The 18,669-nt window shown below is 32.7% G+C and overlaps 1 protein-coding gene across 2 annotated transcripts; it reads right to left on the bottom strand.

The window, feature by feature from the left end:
• Window positions 1-410: 410 nt before the first annotated feature.
• LOC128242943 (uncharacterized) lies at window positions 411-17,243 on the bottom strand. 2 transcript variants are annotated; one of them, XM_052960396.1, is made up of 7 exons: window positions 17,129-17,238; window positions 16,014-16,076; window positions 14,859-15,201; window positions 14,598-14,640; window positions 13,931-14,050; window positions 12,107-12,325; window positions 411-536 (listed from the first exon to the last, which is right to left on the bottom strand). In XM_052960396.1, exons 3-7 carry the CDS (start codon window positions 15,144-15,146, stop codon window positions 487-489), a joined length of 720 nt encoding a protein of 239 aa, XP_052816356.1. In that variant the 5' UTR covers window positions 15,147-15,201; window positions 16,014-16,076; window positions 17,129-17,238; the 3' UTR covers window positions 411-486. The 2 variants fall into 2 exon arrangements, 1 of the variants encoding a protein (XP_052816356.1); XR_008262739.1 differs by lacking the exon at window positions 411-536 and having other exon boundaries at window positions 4,203-12,325; window positions 16,020-16,076; window positions 17,129-17,243.
• Between the last annotated feature and the right edge of the window lie 1,426 nt (window positions 17,244-18,669).

Here is an 18,669-nt window from a genome sequence, read left to right as displayed (position 1 = left end):
CAGCAACCAGGCTAGTTATAGAACTTAACAATACATTTGTTCTTGAGGGTATTTTAGTGTATTTTGAATGTATGGAGGGAAAAGGCACTTATCTTAATGTAACCGGCACACTTTCTTTCCGTTTGCCGTGAGAAATTCCATGAAATTTATCATAAAAATATGAACGAGTAAATACAAAGTTATGAGTTATTGATTATGCAAAATAGATAAATGGATTAAAGAAAGCAATATTTCTTCGAAATAGAACTATTATTGATGTTTTTATTGTTGCAGGGACAAATATTTCCACTTCAAGTTCTAAATGGACGCAATTATTCGTATAAATGTACGCCCGGTTTTATTTCACAGGACTCTGTTATGACCTTAAATTAAATAAAATTTGAACGATTCCTACATGTTGTAAAGTATTACCTTAATGTCAACTGTGTAGCTAGGTTTTAACTCGACGATCCTGACATCATTTTCAACGGGTTGTCTGTTGTTTGTTTATCTTTCACAGTCAGCAAGCATAGATTCGTCTAGAATGTCGAGCTGAGCTGTATTTTAATACGTTTAATATCGGTAAATATAACATGTGAAACATTCAATTATTGTCTTGATAACGCTTTTCGCACGTGCTGAATTTCTTTCTTTGATTTCTTCTATAAAGTGTCTTATATCTGTATCGTCCTTAACATTATGGTGTTTTATAAAATACTAAAACGATATTCTTTAACTATGATTTGTATGGGCTTATAATAAACGAATTAATCACTGGAAAATTGCCGTCAATCGTATGTCACTTTATCTAACTGACTTCCTTTATGGCAGGGATGATACATGTTTGATGAATCTACCTTTCAAGGTTATGATTCACGTTTGGCAACCAATGTAGCCACAATATTTGATATGTGTTAAGGACGATACAATGTGCCTTCCGTTGTGGAGCAAATTAGGTTGAAAATGGTGGTAAACAGTTAATGTGATGTGTTGTTTTACCTCTTCAAAAGTTCATCGAAGTAGAATAAAAAAAATCGCGGAATGAAGTTCCGCGTAGAATTGACTATTATTTAAATAAATATAAATGTTCTCAATAAAATCATCATTCGGCTCTAAATAAACAGTAAATTACATACCGTCATCTTTATTATTGATAATGGTTGGAGCAAGTGCGGGGATATCGCTTATAAATTTGGCTTAAATCCTTTAGTGAAGTCGTATTCCAGTTAACTCGTGTTTCTCTGACATAACAAGACAGTAATCTTATGTCTTACTGGTAAAGTTATGTAAATGCATGCGTGATGTGCTTGTGGTGGTTGTACGTTTTGTGTCTCTCAGTGTCAGGGTCTTTGGGCCCTTACCATCTGTCTCTAAAAAGAATTTATACTTGGCATTTGACTATTGGTTCGTCCCTGTTTTTTTCAATGCAGACATCATATGAGACTCTATCATAGTTATTTACTCACTTTTTTCTCCTAAGTGACACTGAGGTTTTAAAATCGCCGAATTCTAAAGAAAGATTAAAAAAACAGCTTTGCGTGAAGGTTGCAAATTGTCGATAACTTAGTCGTACCTCTTTAAATCATTCGCCATTTATAATTTTTAAAAAGGGAATATTTTCCTTAAAAACTACAATTTACTATGATGTGAGTCCATTTAATGTACACTCTTTAATAAAGACTTATTCGGTAACCCGGTCCTTTTATGGTCATAAGAGAATCACTCCAAGCATAACATTGAGAAATCGCATAAAATACCATGTGATTTAACGGCTTTGTTTGTATTCAAACAGCTGTAAAAAAACATTATGAACAACCACAAAACATATTTATAAATTTCACACTATATAACGAAGAAAGTTCTTCCAAATAGGTATATTTCCGATGGAAAATCGAAGAATAACAAATCGCGATCTACTTTTCGTAAAGTAAATTGCAAGTTTTGTTATATCTCTATGCATTCATGCATTCAATTTGAAATGTAGAAAATATTTACTAAATATACACAGTTAATGTCCCATTCCTTTTAAATCTTTAGAAACATATAAACAGAAACCAAACAAATTTTCAGAAAATAATACACAAGTGATCTACCTAGATATAATTGAGCAAATATAATATCACGTGCTTTTTGACGTCACTTTTGAAAAGTGTTATTTGTAAAGGTGAAACGCTGTAAGGTGCCAATAATGCCAATAATAATATTTTTGCCAATAATGTTTAAGGAAATAAAGCGCAGTCTAGTGTTATTCAGACATATGTTGTACATTGCATAGGTTTTTAGCAAAATGTGTTGGAAAGTCTTTAGATTCCATAAAAAGTTGAAAATATTTTAAGTTATAAGTTCATAGGATTTTTTTTTGTTGCTAAAGGTTAAGGTAGTTGATAATAAATTCAATTGTTGCTAAAGAAGTACTTGATTGCTTAGAAAGGAAGTGGTTTTTTACCAAGTGAGTGTTTGCTAAGGAAGTTATTGGGTGCTAAAGAAGTTATAAGTTGGTATGGGTTAATCGTTCATTAAATTAATATATATATATAAGTTGTAAGTGTATCGTTGTTTCGGTAATAACGGGTAATAACCCAGGAATCGTAAATGGTTTTTAATCCCATGTGTACATAGCAGATTATAAAAAATAACATACATTCGTGACTAAAATGCTATATACAGAGCATTTGTAATACGTTGCTTGATTGTCAATGATCATTTTGACATTGAAACATCTTAAGCTTACATTTTGATGATATGCTTCTAAAAACCTGATATTTCAAGTGTACCAATTGTTGGGAGGCCCATCCTCAATTAAAGAAATGTTGAATAAATAAAGTTTGCCAAAATTTGTTTTTCCGTAACTACCTTCTTAAATCCGTCTTCCTGTCGACCATACGTCTGTCGAACTTGCTACGACGACCTTCTAAATAACGTTAAAGTCCAGGTTGATGCAGTATTAAAAGTAATGCTCTGTACATACCCGCACCTCACAACAACCATGTACAGTCATAGTTTATGAGATGTTCCAGATGCCCCGTATATTAGTAAAGGTATCAGCACTGCATAAATCACTGCATGAATCTCAAAGTTTGTCATATTGATTTTCATAACCTAATATTGATGACTGACAGTAACTGAAAAACTGCGCAATGACTTGATAGAAAAGAAATTGTTTCCTAACTATCAAAAACTATTTAACCGAATGCTTTTAGTTTCTGATTGCATACACATACAGTGCTTTCAACTCAGTAAAGTGTTGCATTAATGCCACCGAAATGAATTTCAATTCGAAAAGACAATGTAGTTTTTTTCTTTACAAAATTGACAGTTTATGCCATATCGCCACTTTCAATACTTTAAACGATGATCTTTTTCCTAAAAAAAAACGGTACTTGGTCTATACTGTTGAAACATGTAATTGAGTCAAAATGCTCTACTTCATTTTTTGAAGGATTAAGTGGGTTACCGTGATAAGGATTAAGGTCGAAACCAATAACCTCAGGAGAATACAGAGTCACATGACAATAGTGAGATGGAATCGCAAAGCAATGACCAGTGACAATCTAACGGGAGACACACAAAGTCATAGAACAACAGTTGGCTGAGTTGGAATGAAGCAAGGCTCATGTTCGAGTCGAAACCAAACGTGAAACAGAAAACGTAATATAACAACTGTCAGTTGGAATTCTGTGATAAGGAACACTGTCCTACCGACAACCCAAAAAGAGAAACACAAAAGCATGAGACAACACTGACTGAAATCCCCGTTACAAGAACTCATTAAGTGCCCTGTTTACAGTCCAAAGAGAGACACTCTTTAAACAGGTGAACAGTGACTGAGTTGGAATTTGGCGACAAGGAGCAATGCCTTACAGACAATCAAACGACACACAAAGTCACAGGACCATAAACATGTATTACTAAGATTAACTGGTCTTTTGCGTCACAATTACTACATTTGATTATGGCTTAGAGGTTATTGCTGGACATTGTGTGCATAATGGCTCCACAATATTGAAAAAAAGTGATTTAATTATTTTTTCTGCTTCAAATATTTGCACGGAGAAGGGCGCAGTATTACAAAACCAACAACGGAAGCCTCGTTCAGTTATTAAAGTGGAAGGTACACAGCTAATAATAATAATAATGTAGCTGAAGCATGACTACGTCGCATCAGTACCCCCGCGCTTTATTTAGCAACGTCATTAAAGGCTAAAACATGGATACAATCAACACAACGCGGACATATTTTATTCTTATTAAGCAAAATTCGATACTAATAATAATGCAAATACATAATAATACAAACAATATATTACAATAATATGAAATGTAGAGACAAAATTACGTTGTTGACTGAAAAAGACAACTCCATTTTCGCATTCTTAAACAATTCAAACAGATTTACATTCCTTGATAGCTTGGTTTAAACAATATTTATTTCAATTTAGCATTTTAGGACGTACAAAATATACGTACAATCGTACGATCTACGGCGGCAGTTACACATGAAAAGTTGACAAAGGATATCGGGAAAAAGGCGTATATCATTTCTCGCTTTTGTCGCTCTTTAAAGCGGATTATAAGTGTGTAAAGAAATTACTTATGACATAATTACTTGTAATAGTATGCCTTATGTAGCCAATAATTAAAAATGCGAGTATCAAATAGGCAAGTGCTGAAGCTCAACCTCAGACCAGGTGGCCAAATGTTGTTGCTCTTCCTTAGACCAGATAGTCAAATGTTGTGACTCTACCTCAGACCAGGTAGCCAAATGTTGCGGCTCTACCTCAGACCAGGTAGCCAAATGTTGTGGCTCTACCTCAGACCAGGTAGCCACATGTTGTGACTCTACCTCAGACCAGGTAGCAAAATGTTGTGGCTCTACCTTAGACTAAGTAGCCAATTGTTGTGGCTTTACATCAGACCAGATAGTCAAATGTTGTAGCTCTACCTCGGACCAGGTAGCCAAATGTTGTGGCTCTACCTCAGACTTGGTATCCGAAAGTTGTGACTCTACCTCAGACCAGATAGCCAAATGCTAAGGCTCTAGCTCAGACCAGATAGCCACATGTTTGACTCTACCTCATACAAGGTACCCCAATGTTGTGACTCTACCTCAGACTAGGTATCCAAATGCTGTGGCTCTACTTCAGATTTAGTAGCCAAATGTTGTGGCTCTTCCTTAGACCAGGTAGCCAAATGTTGTGACTCAACCTCAGAATATGTAGCCAATTGCTGTGGATCTACCTCAGACCAGGTAGCCAAATAATGCGGCTTTACCTCAGACCAGGTAGCCAAATATTATGGCTCTACCTTAGACTAGTAAGCCATTGCTTTACCTCATACCAGATAGTCAAATGTTGTGGCTCTGAAGAAATTATGTAATCTAGATATGAGGGTTAATCCTCCTTCCCCATTCAGTCCCAAATATGTTTTTTTCTATCGAAGTATATGTTATATTATTTACCCAGGAGACGTAAGAGGGGCCACTTGGGATTTAGGAAGGGGTGTGGCAACTAAAGGCGTGCATTAAACCGTTGTTACGTGTTTGAATATTTTAAAGAGATACCAAGTCGTTATAAAAAGATACCAAGTCATTTAAACAGTAAACTTCTTCGCAACAGAAGTCAAGTATAATTCTTTAATATTGTCGAAGAATGTGATGATGATGATGACACTTGGTACCAGTGTTGCCAAAGGCAATACACAAATGGATATCAAGGCCCACAACTTTAACTTTAATAACTTGTGAGTAATGTCCTTTTTCGAAACAAAATAAACAGACGAGGGATGGCGTTCGCTCCGCAATGTTTTGTTTTTTTAAATTTGCAATGGGCAACACAGATACAACCTCAGCGTTCTCTGAGTTATTAAGATTAAGAGACAAGCCAACATGCAACACACAAGAAAGCGTTAACATCGATACATTATTACACATAAAAGCTACCATTTTGAAACATAGATAAAAACAAATCTTTTTAAAAGCTTTATAAATGGACACAATGTGTATATTAATATATCGATAAAAAGATGCCACCTTAAATAATGGATTCATAAGAGTTAAGTCAAGTCAATTAGTAAATTTGCAAAAGATGGTAACCGGTCCTAAATACATAGCATTCAGCATAAGTACAGGGTAAGTTGTGACACGGGAATGCATTCATTCAAGCATATAATAAATAGTAAACATGATTACTTCCCTTTAACTATTAATGTTCGATACATAATATTCGAATATGTGTAATGTTTCTGAATGGTTTGATTACATAAGAGAAAAGAAGGCATATATATGTGCAATTAGAATCCAAATTAGAATGGTATGAAACCCCGTCTAGGGTCTATTATTATGCGTTCCAATCTTTATAGTACACAACTTCTGTGTATTGCTCTTAATCTTTATTACCGACTGCTGTCTTATCATATCTCAGATCTGAGTGTCTAACTCGTAATTGATTATTTGAATATCGAAAATTTCAAAAAGCTATTCTTTGTTTGAAGGGTATAAATTAAAGATAACATTTATGTTAAATGTCTTTTATCATAAAATGTTAATGGATTCGTGCCTGTTCTTAAGAAATATATGCGTCGTCAACTTCTTAAAATATCAATATGTATTCAAGTGATACTTACAAAGCCTTTTTAGATATCTCATTCAATAAGAAAAAAATACACGATGGCAATCTTACAGACTCTCGAAAAAAAAATGCATAAGGACATAAATTTACACACAAGAAAATTCCTGCATAAATACAGTTTGTGTTTATTTTATATTAGGACTAAATTCATATTCCCAAATCTGGGACCCATTACTCCTTATTTGTTTAATCAAAGTGTCAAATATTCTGAACAATTATAAACATAACCAAAGCAAAATGTTTTTGACAATTTTTAATGGCAAAAATAGCTTTTCAGCTTGAGTTGCCATTTATCTTTAACTTTTGTGTCGATTGTGGATTAAACAGAAGTTTGATATATAAGCAAAAAAAATAGTGGTATAAAGCAGAAAACAATAATTGTCGATCTTGACTTTTCGCGATGTCTTGCTTAGGGAATTTTGTTAACGATATCTTTCTGTGTGTAAATATGATCTGATCATGCAATTGTTTACTCAGTAACTGTTCTTAAAGACTTAAAATCTGAAGCACATGATAAAAATTGCTTCTTTTTAAAACTTTGAAATATTTGTTATTTGTTATATCTTAAAAAACAATTAGTTTAGGCAATTATAAAGTTGACAGCGCTCACAGCATCGTTCGAAAAAATACTAAATATAAATTATCCTTTAATATTACTTCACAGCTACCATATATAATATGAACATTGTTTTTAAATGTGCTAATGTTTTACCAAAATCATAATTTAGATGTTGTTTCGAGGGATTTAAAATGCATTCCCTTGTATTCCACATTACAGAAATGTTTGTTAAGGTATATAATTTAGTATGAAGCCTAAACTATTATTCCCTGACGAAAATACCAAAGAATCAAAATAATCAAGCCGCATATTCTATTTTACAAAATGACCATACAATAAAACAGAGCTATTTTTTTAGCCTTTTATAATTGTACGTGGAGCCTTCACGTGAAACAAATGTAAAATTCATACATATTTAACATCGGTAAACTTACAAGCAGTTAGCATATTATACTATACAATTGTCAACGCGTGTATATACACATTCGATTATATTTAAATTATTCAAAGCACAATTGATAAATACGCTTATACAATTTAAACATATGTATAGATTTTTCGCTAAACGTAAAATATATACTTGAAACATGAATATACTATCCATTCTAACAGTGGCACTATCGATTAATCTTAAACTAAGAGAAATTAAGAAATAAGCGGCTTAAAACATGAATGCACTGTATATATCGATAACATAATAAAACAAAAGTCATCATCTTGAAAAATAAACATTTCATTAATATAGATAAATCGCTTTAAGTCAATGTTATTACCCTGACACATACATGCACTACAAATCGTTCACAATAAAAGAAACCGCCTTGAAACGTCGATGAACTTTACATATCGATTAAACGTTTACAATAAAAAGTTCGGCCTTCAAACATGGATACACTATGAATTGATGTGTGTATTGAAAACTCGTTAAAAACAGACACATTGAAACGTTGATGCACTATGAATATACAGGAATCGCTAACAATAAGTTTACCGCCTTGAAGCATGGATATTGATAAACAAAAACAATGTTGGTGGCTACCACATGGATATTCAATATATTGCTAAAGTACAGATGAAACAGCTTAAAACATAGATAACTAAAAATCGACAAATAAAAACGAGTAATATTTACCGCCTTCACCCTCGGATACATCATAAATATCGTTAAAATTTATTATTAAAAGTTACCGCCTTTAACCTCGAATACATCATAAATATCGTTAAACATTATTAGTAAATGCTATCGCCTTGAAACTTGGATACACAATTAATATCGTTAAATAATTACAAATAAAAGTTACCGCCTTCAAACTTGGATACACAATAAATATCGTTAAATCCTTACAAATAAAAGTCATCACCTTGAAATTTGGATACACAATAAATATCGTTCAATCATTACAAATAACAATGACCGCCTTGAAACTTTGATATGTAATAAATATCGTTAAATCATTTCAAATAAAAGTTAACGCCTTGAAACTTGGATACGTAATAAACATCGTTCAATCATTACAAATAAAAGTTACCGTCTGGAAATTTGGATACACAATAAACATCGTTCAATCATTACAAATAAAAGTTACCGCCTTGAAAGTTGGATGCGTAATACATATCGTTAAATCATTTCAAATAAAAGTTACCGCCTGGAAACTTGGATACACAATAAACATCGTTCAATCATTACAAATAAAAGTTACCGTCTTGAAATAATAAATATCATTAAATCATTACAACTAAAAGTTACCGTCTTTAAACTTGGATTCATAATAAATAGTGTAAAATCATTACAAATAAAAGTTACCGCCTTGAAATTTGGATACGTAATACATATTGTTAAATCATTTCAAATAAAAGTTACCGCCTGGAAATTTGGATAAACAATAAATATCGTTCAATCATTACAAATAAAAGTAACCGCCTTGAAATTTGGATGCGTAATACATATCGTTAAATCATTTCAAATAAAAGTTACCGCCTGGAAACTTGGATACACAATAAATATCGTTAAGTCATTACAAATAAAAGTTACCGCCTTAAAATAATAAATAGCATTAAATCATTACAAATAAATGTAACCGCCTTGAAACTTGGGTACATAATAAATGTCGCAAAATTATCACAAAAAAACAGTTTCCGCCTACAAACTTAGAAACATCATAAATTTCGTTAAATCATCACAAAAAAAATAATAAAAGTAACCGCCTTCAAACTTGGATACACCATAAATATCGTTAAATAACTACAAATAAAAGTTACCGCCTTGACACTTGGATGCACCAAAAACATCGTTAAAGCATCACAAATAAAAGTTTCCGCCTTCAAACTTAGTTATACCATAAATATCGTTAAATCATCACAAATAAAAGTTTCCGCCTTCAGACTTGGAAACATCATAAATTACATTAAATAACCACAAATTTACGTTAACGCCTTCAAATTTGGATACACAATATATCGTTCAATCATAAAATTAAGTTTATAAACATAATTACACAACATTTTGCCAGATAATGTTATTTAAATTAGTTCCGTACAGAAAAATTACCGCCTTCAAAATTGGATACAATATAAATATCGTTAAAACATTATAATTAAAAGTTACTGCCTCCAAACTTGGATACATCATAAATATTTTTAAAGCATCACAAATAAAGGTTACCGTCTTCAAACTTAGAATTTTTTTTAACATTTTGTTAAATCATTACCAAAACAATATTGCATTCGATCTTGGATACATAATAAGTATCGTTAAAACACCACAACTAAGAGATATCGCATTTAAGCATTGAACCACTAAAATATCGTATAAAATCTCATATAAAGGTTACCTCCCTTAACATGGATAAATACTGAAAAGTTATTACAAATTAAAGTTACCGCCTCCAAGATATTTAAATATTGTTAAATCATTTCAATATTAAAGTTACGACCGTGTTTGATTGATTTAAACATGGTTAACATTTCAATGTAATGCATGTGACTTCTAATGAGCATCCACTCGCAAACCTTTTATTTAGTATTTTTCTTAGAGTTACCCCTTGTTTTAAAGTCTGAGTTTATCCAGGAAGCCAATCACAAAGCATATACATCGCAATATAATACCTTACATAAATGTGTCACTTCTTTGTATATATAACGTCCATCGGTCCGTATATTTCTGTATTTTGTTAAAAATCTAGTTTTATAAAGTCAGCGGTCCATATCATTTTTGACCGGTCCAGACCTCGCCAGAAATGTAATATGGACCGCTGATGACATACAACTGGTAAGTGCGGATTGCTGTTTTCACAATAGCCCAACTTTATCGCAAGTAAACATAATTAACTATGTTCAAGACAAGACATCGTAAGTTCATTAAAAATAATGAATGGTAATATCAACTATTCGGTATAACATTTCTAATATTTACACACCACTTCGGGCCATATGGCGTTATAAGGACCTACCAGTCAACGCCCGAAGGTGAATGGACCGAGGTGTCAACACATTCGGTGGCTGCCTGGCCAGTCCTTATAATGTCATATGGCCCTCAGTAGTGTGTAATATTTCTTATATATAGATTACTTTTCACAATAACAAATATTTTGTACAAAACAATGTGCAAAACAGTCATTTACAGATTAGTCGTATGTTTGTATGCACTAGGCTAGGACTCCCAAGCCCCTACACATGCATGCTTATTAAAAAAGCTGTTACTTTTTGTGGCAAAACTTGGTTTGGGATTCAAAAATCGGTGAACATAGTCATCTATTGATCTATGTTTAGTAACTATGTCTTTATAATATTAATACCAACACCATATTTCAAAGAAAATCATTTGGTATTTGCAACACATGGAGAAATGGAACCTTTTCGCCAAAGCTTAAGAGTGCCATTAGGGCGATTACTATGTTTTTGATATGGTTTACTCTAACATATGCCTTGTGCTTCGAAAATGACGAAAAATGTTGTGTTTATTTGCTCGAAAAACTGTGCGCACTATGTCAATGCTCATGCATGTAATAATCAATAGATGTCTAAAATGTTGTCATGTTATTTGTAAGTGTAGCAATATTGTTCTTCTGGTGCCTAAGATTTTAAATTAACAGATCGATGTTAAGTGAATAATTTTGGCTTTTTGATTTAAAAGATAGTACCGTCAAAGCATGGCACACATCTTCAAATAAATTGTTTCAGAAGAGTCAGATTTAGTACGAGAATAATGTGTTCTGTTCAAACCTAATTTGGACATTATTTGTTTTGAAGATAATCGTTAATTGTACATTTCCTTATTCGAGCAAGTAATCAGACCTTTCATGTTTTGAAGGCATTGGTTGTTTAATGTTTTATACACAGAAATGCATTTATGATTATTTGATTCGATTTTAAGGTCATCTTTTTGTTGTTCTTTAAATGTTTTTTATGGTGTTCCGATAGACTTATGTATAATTATTTTATCAGCTTTTTAGCAGTGAAGTTATTTTTCTGTTATGCGTTTGCCCATTTTAGCCCATACTGGACAGCTAATGATCGGAATAAGACATTATATATAAATTGTGACACAATCACTACATATGTTCATTTAAAGAATGACACAAACGCTTTAGCTTATTTACATGGGTAAAATTAAATTACGGTCTATATATACCGCAATATGTTTTGGTACTAAGATTTGTTTTTCTATTTTGATAACACATATTTTTAAAAAAATATTTTGAATTCGTTTACATGAAATAAAAGGGCTTTTTAAGTTAAGTCCAATTTTAGTATGGCAGATCATAGGTATAGTAAACCAGAAAATGATCGTTAAGGTTGTTAATATCTAAAAGTTTAGGATTCGACACAGACACTGAGAGCCTATCATACTTGTTTAGCTTGAAAACCGCTGATAGGAAACTTGAATAGTAACCGTCTTTTCTTTCAATCGATTTCTTGGTTTGCATGAGGATACCCGTCGTACCATATTGGTGTGAAAGGAGATCGACATGATGATTGAAGATCGTCGGTCCGGTTTCATTACTAGGCGTGCCTTTCTCCCTGTGTCGTATAAGATTCAGTTGCGAAGAAACGATATAATAGCCAGGTTGTCGGACAAATATTTCTCCTTCGAGTTCTAAGTGGACGCAATTGTTCGCTGAAAATGTCCGCCCGTTTTTATTCCACAGAACTCTGGAATGACCTTAAATTATATAAGAATTGATTAAAGCATGATTGATGGACACAACCATATATTTGAACGATTCCTTCATATCTCCAAAGGGTGCAAAAAGTTAAAAATCGACATATTCATACTTTCGAGGAATTTGAGTTTAAAGGTCTGGCGATTCCTAAATTAAAATCAGAAAGATATTAGACGACATTTAATCTTTTATCTATATATCTTAAATGGTGTTTTTAAAAGTTCCCTGAATTGTATATCAATCCAATTACTTATCATCATATGGTGACAAAATTGTACCAAATTGTGCACTTATGGTTAAAATTATGAAATTTTGCATGTTGACATATATGCATATTCAGGTCAAAGAAGCTCAGGACCCACTTAAATTTCGTCCAAGATGGACAAGATGGTTGAATTAACTTTTTGTTAAGAACTTGCCAAAAATCTTTGAAATTCAAATATTGTATCTATTCAATAATCTTTTTGCTTCCATTTTTCACCACAAAAGATTTTTTTTTCTAATGTTATGGATATTGTAGTTCATTAATGTTTGTTTATTTTGTTTGTTATATATCCTAATGACCGGCAACGTCTGTAGTCAAAGGGAATGACGACCTAAATTAACAAAGCTTTGTTATCCCCGAAAAATCTCGGATAGCGTTCAAAAAAATAAAATTTCAATTCAGTAAAAAAATGTATTTTTAAATATGGAAAATTTCTTTACTCAGATAAAGATGAATATTTGCATGGATATATCTTCTCTAAAATTTATACTTAAAATATACCAAAAAATTCACCACTTCAAGGTACATATTATGGTCATAAGGAGTATGAATACATTTTTCAATATATTGATATCTTACGTGAATAGTTTCAGCTTCATTTTTATGTTAAATGTTCTTTTCAACAAAAATTATGGATATTATGTTGTCAATTACCATATAAACGCGTCCAAAAAGGGCAGATGCAGAGACCTACTGTGGTATGTCTTACAATCGGTAAACCTCATTGCAGCAGAGTTTGGATTCAGAGGGCACCGAACTGACTTGATTTCTGTACACTAAATATTCTCAAATATTACAAAATAATTGTCAATTGGGCACTTAATAGAGCGTCACAGAGCCCCTTTATTGTTTGTTTGGCAAAAAGTTTTATTTGAAAACACAATGAACTTAAGAACAGTCTGTAATGTAGTGACTGCAGGGTAGATATGGTTTGATGGTTGTCATAATGTGGTTGAATGAGCTCTGGTTTGACTTTTGTAGTGCCCGTCTGGAGCTTGTTTGATAATGGATCGGATTGATTGTAACAAAAATAAGGATATAGAGGTTTGCTCGGGACCTATTGTGTCTACAAGAGACAATTTGAAATTGCACCCTTATGGGGTTTGATGAATTTATTTGACTTACTGAATCACGTTTAGGCTTTCTAAATAATGTTTCGACCTGGGGGAAATGTTTATCGGCTTGTTTGGTAATAGAATATTAACACAATAGCTGGAAAAACACAAGATGAACTTAAAACGTCATACTTCCGGCTGAATGGGCTTACATGAAACTCCCAAAACAATGTTTATATGCAGTACCTTTTTTGCACCAATGGGACGATATTGTGTAAACTCACCGTCAACTGTGTAGCTAGGTTTGAACTCTTTAATTCCGACAACTTTTGAAACGGGCTGTCTGTTGTTTGGTTCTCTTTCACAGTCAGCAAGCATCGGTTCGTCTAGTATGTCAAGCAGAGCTTTATTTTAAAATGATAAAAAAACAACAATAAATATAACATGCAAAACATTCAATTAATGTCATTGCTATTGTTTTTCGCTCGTTATCATGATCTCGTCTATAAAATGCCTTATTTCTGTATCGACTTAAACATTATTGCGTATTATGTATGAGATACATATATCGTCAATCCTATGTATTACTCTTTGTTTTACTGATTTTCTTTATGGCAGGGGAAACTTTTATGTTTGATGGTTCCCCTTTTCAAGAGTTTCATATACGTCGGCAATCAATGCAGCCACAACATTTTGTTATGTGATAAAAAAAAGCTTAAACGCGTCTTCCGTTATGGAAAAAATACGTTAAAAATGGTGGTTATCAGTAACTGTGGTATGTTGGTTTACCTTTTTAGAAGTTCATACAAGATGTATGGAAAAAAATCGCGGAATGTAGTTTAACATACAATTGACCATGCGTTGGTGTAAAATGTGAACGTTTTTTAATAAGAATCAACACAACGTTCACAAGATCGATTCCTTGTCGTTGCACTGACAAAACATGCTTACTTGTACTGACTTTGCTGTAGTTGTAGTACTGCCCAGCCATTTCCTAGTACCGAAATAAAGTATATATTAGCATAATATCGAATTGGACACATTACACTATATGTTATCAACGTTTAACTAAATACGATACTCAAAATTAAACTCCGGAGATTACTTTAAAGAAAAACAGCGTTTCAAATGTATATTCTTTATTTTTTTATGTTGTTAGACTAAAAAATATAATCTATTGAAATCATTTATGTTCAATTGTGTTTTATGAACCTTTTGTAACAAAATCTGAGCAAGAATTTCGACGGGTCCACAGCACATCCCATCTTCTCTCATTTTGATAGCAGAATGATCAACTCTTGCGCCTGATGTTTTGTAAGTTTTAGACATCATGTTGTCACAAGTAATACATGATGAGCTTCTTTGAGGAATCGATAATGGTGCTCTTACAAACGCCCAGATTGTTATAAGTATCAAAAAAGCAGCCGTCAAAAGAACGTTTATCACAATGCAAATGACGGCATGCCTCTTTTTGACAGTTAATTCACAAGCACAATTCATAGTCCGTTATGACTTTGTGAACGATGGTATTGAAATTACTGAATTGATGGAAATCCTGAAAGAGAAAATTAGATAAAGCTTAAAGAGACTCTCTCATATTTCTGACCAACATTAGCTTTCACGGTAATGCAATTGAAAACACTAATATTACAAATAGTTTTCTCTTAAATACCGAAATTACAGGAAAATACAAATACAATTAAAAACTGGTCATTGTGGGGAGATACCCAACGCCGGAAAAGGCATGAATACAACTGACAACATACCGCTTGCTTATAAGGACTATTACGTAAACTCAGAAATAACTTTTCAATTAAGTTTTTTTGAAAAACTTTTCATAATCGTTGACTTCAAAAACATTGGAGTATATTTCAAATTTGTGTACGGGATCCAACCGCCGTCAGTGTTTAAGTGTATACACTTCTCATAATTAACCAAACTTTATTTCGTTATAAAAAGAGTGCATTTTACAACGCATGAGTGAGTCCATTCAACAAATAGGAACACCCAACACCTTTCAAGCGATCATTATTTTTTGTAGACACATATGTGTATGAATTAAAAGATGCGTAACCGTATTGTGTTGTCGCTATCTTGCAACGTAAGCACACGTGTAATGTAATTTGTTATTTAAATTACTTCGAACATCTAAACACAATAACGCATATACAATTTGATAAATAAAACATCCATTTATTTCTTAATATTATAGTATATCTTCGATAATTTCCGAAATTGGTATTATAAATGCAATTATTGAACACGTGTCTGTTTCCTATGAGTCGTAGGACAAAAGGAAAACGCATTTATAATTCTTTTCTTTTTTTTCGATTAATTTTGCTGTAAATAATTCAGTAAATTACATACCGTCACCTTTTCTCTGGGCTTCGGACCAGCAGATTGGCAGGTTTAACTTCCGTTGCATGGGCTCTGAAATTAGCTACCGTTGGTAAGATTTGAATCTATATACATTGTATATATATATATATATATCAACATATCTGACAGTCGGTTTGTATTCATTCGCAAACACTTTTCCATGTAAACAATCGACTAATGAATTGAAAGTAGCATTCTTTAACATCGGTATTTATGATATTTTTGGCCGATAATTCTGACTTTTTCATATGAACACATGATGTGTGGTCCGCTTTCGTATTCCGCTTATGTTTGTGTGACGTGATATAGCACATGTTAGTATTCTGCATGGAAATTTCCGGAAGTCCGTTTCGCTTTCGTATACGTTTCGGTTTCCGTGCATTAAGCGATTATTCACGGAAACAAAACAGCTGCGGACGTAATTTTATACTGCAATGTTATAAAATGCGTTAAAGCTGCACTTTCACAGATTGAACGATTTGACATTTTTTTTTTTTTTTTTTTGTCTTGGAACGAGCCAATTTTTGCGAAAATCCATGGAAACCAGTTATAAAAGACTGCTGACAAAAAAAACTAGTAACGGTTTAAGCCATAAAACATACATTTTCGAACTGAAATATGAATATCTGCAATCTTTTATTCTTGGTTCCAAAAATTTGAACTTTCCGAGACAAAAAAAGTTATAAAAATGGTATATCTGTGAGAGTGCAAGTTTAAATGGTAACTGTTTATGCGATAAATTCCAGTATGTATACCGGGGTCGTTTCTATTGTTTATCGTTTTCATTCATGTTTTCCTGTTTAATAGTAAATATGTTTTATGGTTGCTCTATCTATTTTGAGTGTTTAAGCTATGATGATTACACTTTCTAATTCAACAATTTCTCATTATAATCACTATTTCAATAAATGCATGGATTACTTAATTTGCGAAAAAGCCCCAAAAAGACAGATATGACGCACGAATAAGACAGTCTGAACTTATTTAAAAGAAAACAATAACGCGCTCTAAATGACTCGAAAGATTGGACTGATTCAGCAACCAGGAAAAAAATTAGGTAACAACTAAGGCATTTTCGACACAATTTAAATTTAACTACTTACGAAAAAGTAACGTTCAATATCACGTTTAATCCAATACACATTTTACATGTATATTATTCTTTAAAAATCAAAACCATTTTCAGAAAATGCAATTTCAGAAATTAACAAAGTTCTACTTTCGTTTTCCTGAAAATATGAGCTACAATCTATTTATTGTATTTCACACTCCGATTACATATATTTATAGCACATGGCTTAATTGGAATACCGCCTTTGTTAGTTGACAAAGATGTTGCATACAGCTGTTAGATAAACAGTATAAACAATCGCTAAATGTTTTTGTTAATTCAAGGTTATTCGTCTGCATACATACATTTCTAAAAAAGTTGATATTACAATTTGCAAGATGACCTACTGTATGTGTTTCTGATTAAGAAAGCAAAGATAATAGTTATTTTGTTTAACGCTTTCGTATTTGTGCAATCGATTTGAATCTTCTTTCTAAAAAGTAACGTTCGATATTGCGCTTAAATCCAAACCACACACCAATACACATTATAAATGTATATTATTCTTTGAAAATCGAAAGCATTTTCAGAAAATACAATTTCAGAAATTTACAACTACTTTCGTTTTTCTGAAAAGATGAGCTACTATCTATTTATTGCATATCACGCTCCGATTACAGCGCTATATTTAAAGCATTTGACTAAATCAGGAGGTTACTATTAATCTGAATCTGCAACGGTTTAAGTGAGGTTTTGTGGTCTGATATGCAAGATGGCGGCGAAACAATGACAAAATGAGATTTTCGGGACCTGTTTTCGCCTGGTAAGTAATATAAAGTGTATGTTTCCAAAATATCATGACCCGCATTCGGCTCTACAATCGCCATGCCTCACTCGGCTTTTTATTTCATGCTTCTAGGTTACGGAATAAAAAAGTTATTAAAGGAAAACCTTCGACCAGTCTATTGTTTAGAAATGTGGGAAGCGAGAATTTGATGATTTTGAGGGCGTTTATGCTCCAAAAACAAATTTTTGCAATGGATTCTACTTAACATTATTTTAATGTGGTATTTTTATTTCCGGACAATTCCTTTACTGTACAAGAGCCTTCATGGCCACCCTTTGGCATCTGAACTGAAAGAAATTTGATTAGCTTTTATAAGTGATAACATACATTGTGACAAATAAAACTTGTGACAAACGTTCCATAATGTAATACTACGAGGTGTTGAATACTTCCTATAAAAAATATGTTCCTATCCTATGTTGTCATTGTTTCGCCGCCATCTTGCATATCAGACTCCAAAACCTCACTTAAATCGTTGCAGATTCGGAATACGTTTACCCCCCCCCCCCCCCCCCTGTCAATGGGAATACCCATTTTGTCTGTTGACAAAGATGTTGCATACAGCTGTTAGATAAACAGTATAAACAATCGCTAAATGTTTTTGTGATGTTATAAAAATGGTATATCTGTGAGAGTGCAAGTTTAAATGGTAACTGTTTATGCGATATATTCCAGTATGTATACCGGGGTCGTTTCTATTGTTTATCGTTTTCATTCATGTTTTCCTGTTTAATAGTAAATATGTT

Source organism: Mya arenaria, chromosome 8, assembly GCF_026914265.1.
Source record: "Mya arenaria isolate MELC-2E11 chromosome 8, ASM2691426v1".
Taxonomy (NCBI): domain Eukaryota; kingdom Metazoa; phylum Mollusca; class Bivalvia; order Myida; family Myidae; genus Mya; species Mya arenaria.
The sequence above is the reverse complement of the archived record's forward strand: the minus strand, read 5'-3'. Positions and strand labels throughout refer to the sequence as shown.

Excerpts from the sequence above, each read along its gene's own strand:
- LOC128242943 (XM_052960396.1), bottom strand. The coding sequence starts at position 15,146 with ATGAATTGTGCTTGTGAATTAACTGTCAAAAAGAGGCATGCCGTCATT. Across the intron at positions 14,641-14,858 it reads CTCAGATTTTGTTACAAAAG|GAAATGGCTGGGCAGTACTA; the intron begins GTTCATAAAACA and ends TTTCGGTACTAG. Across the intron at positions 537-12,106 it reads TCTCCTTTCACACCAATATG|CTCAGCTCGACATTCTAGAC; the intron begins GTACGACGGGTA and ends ATTAAAATACAG.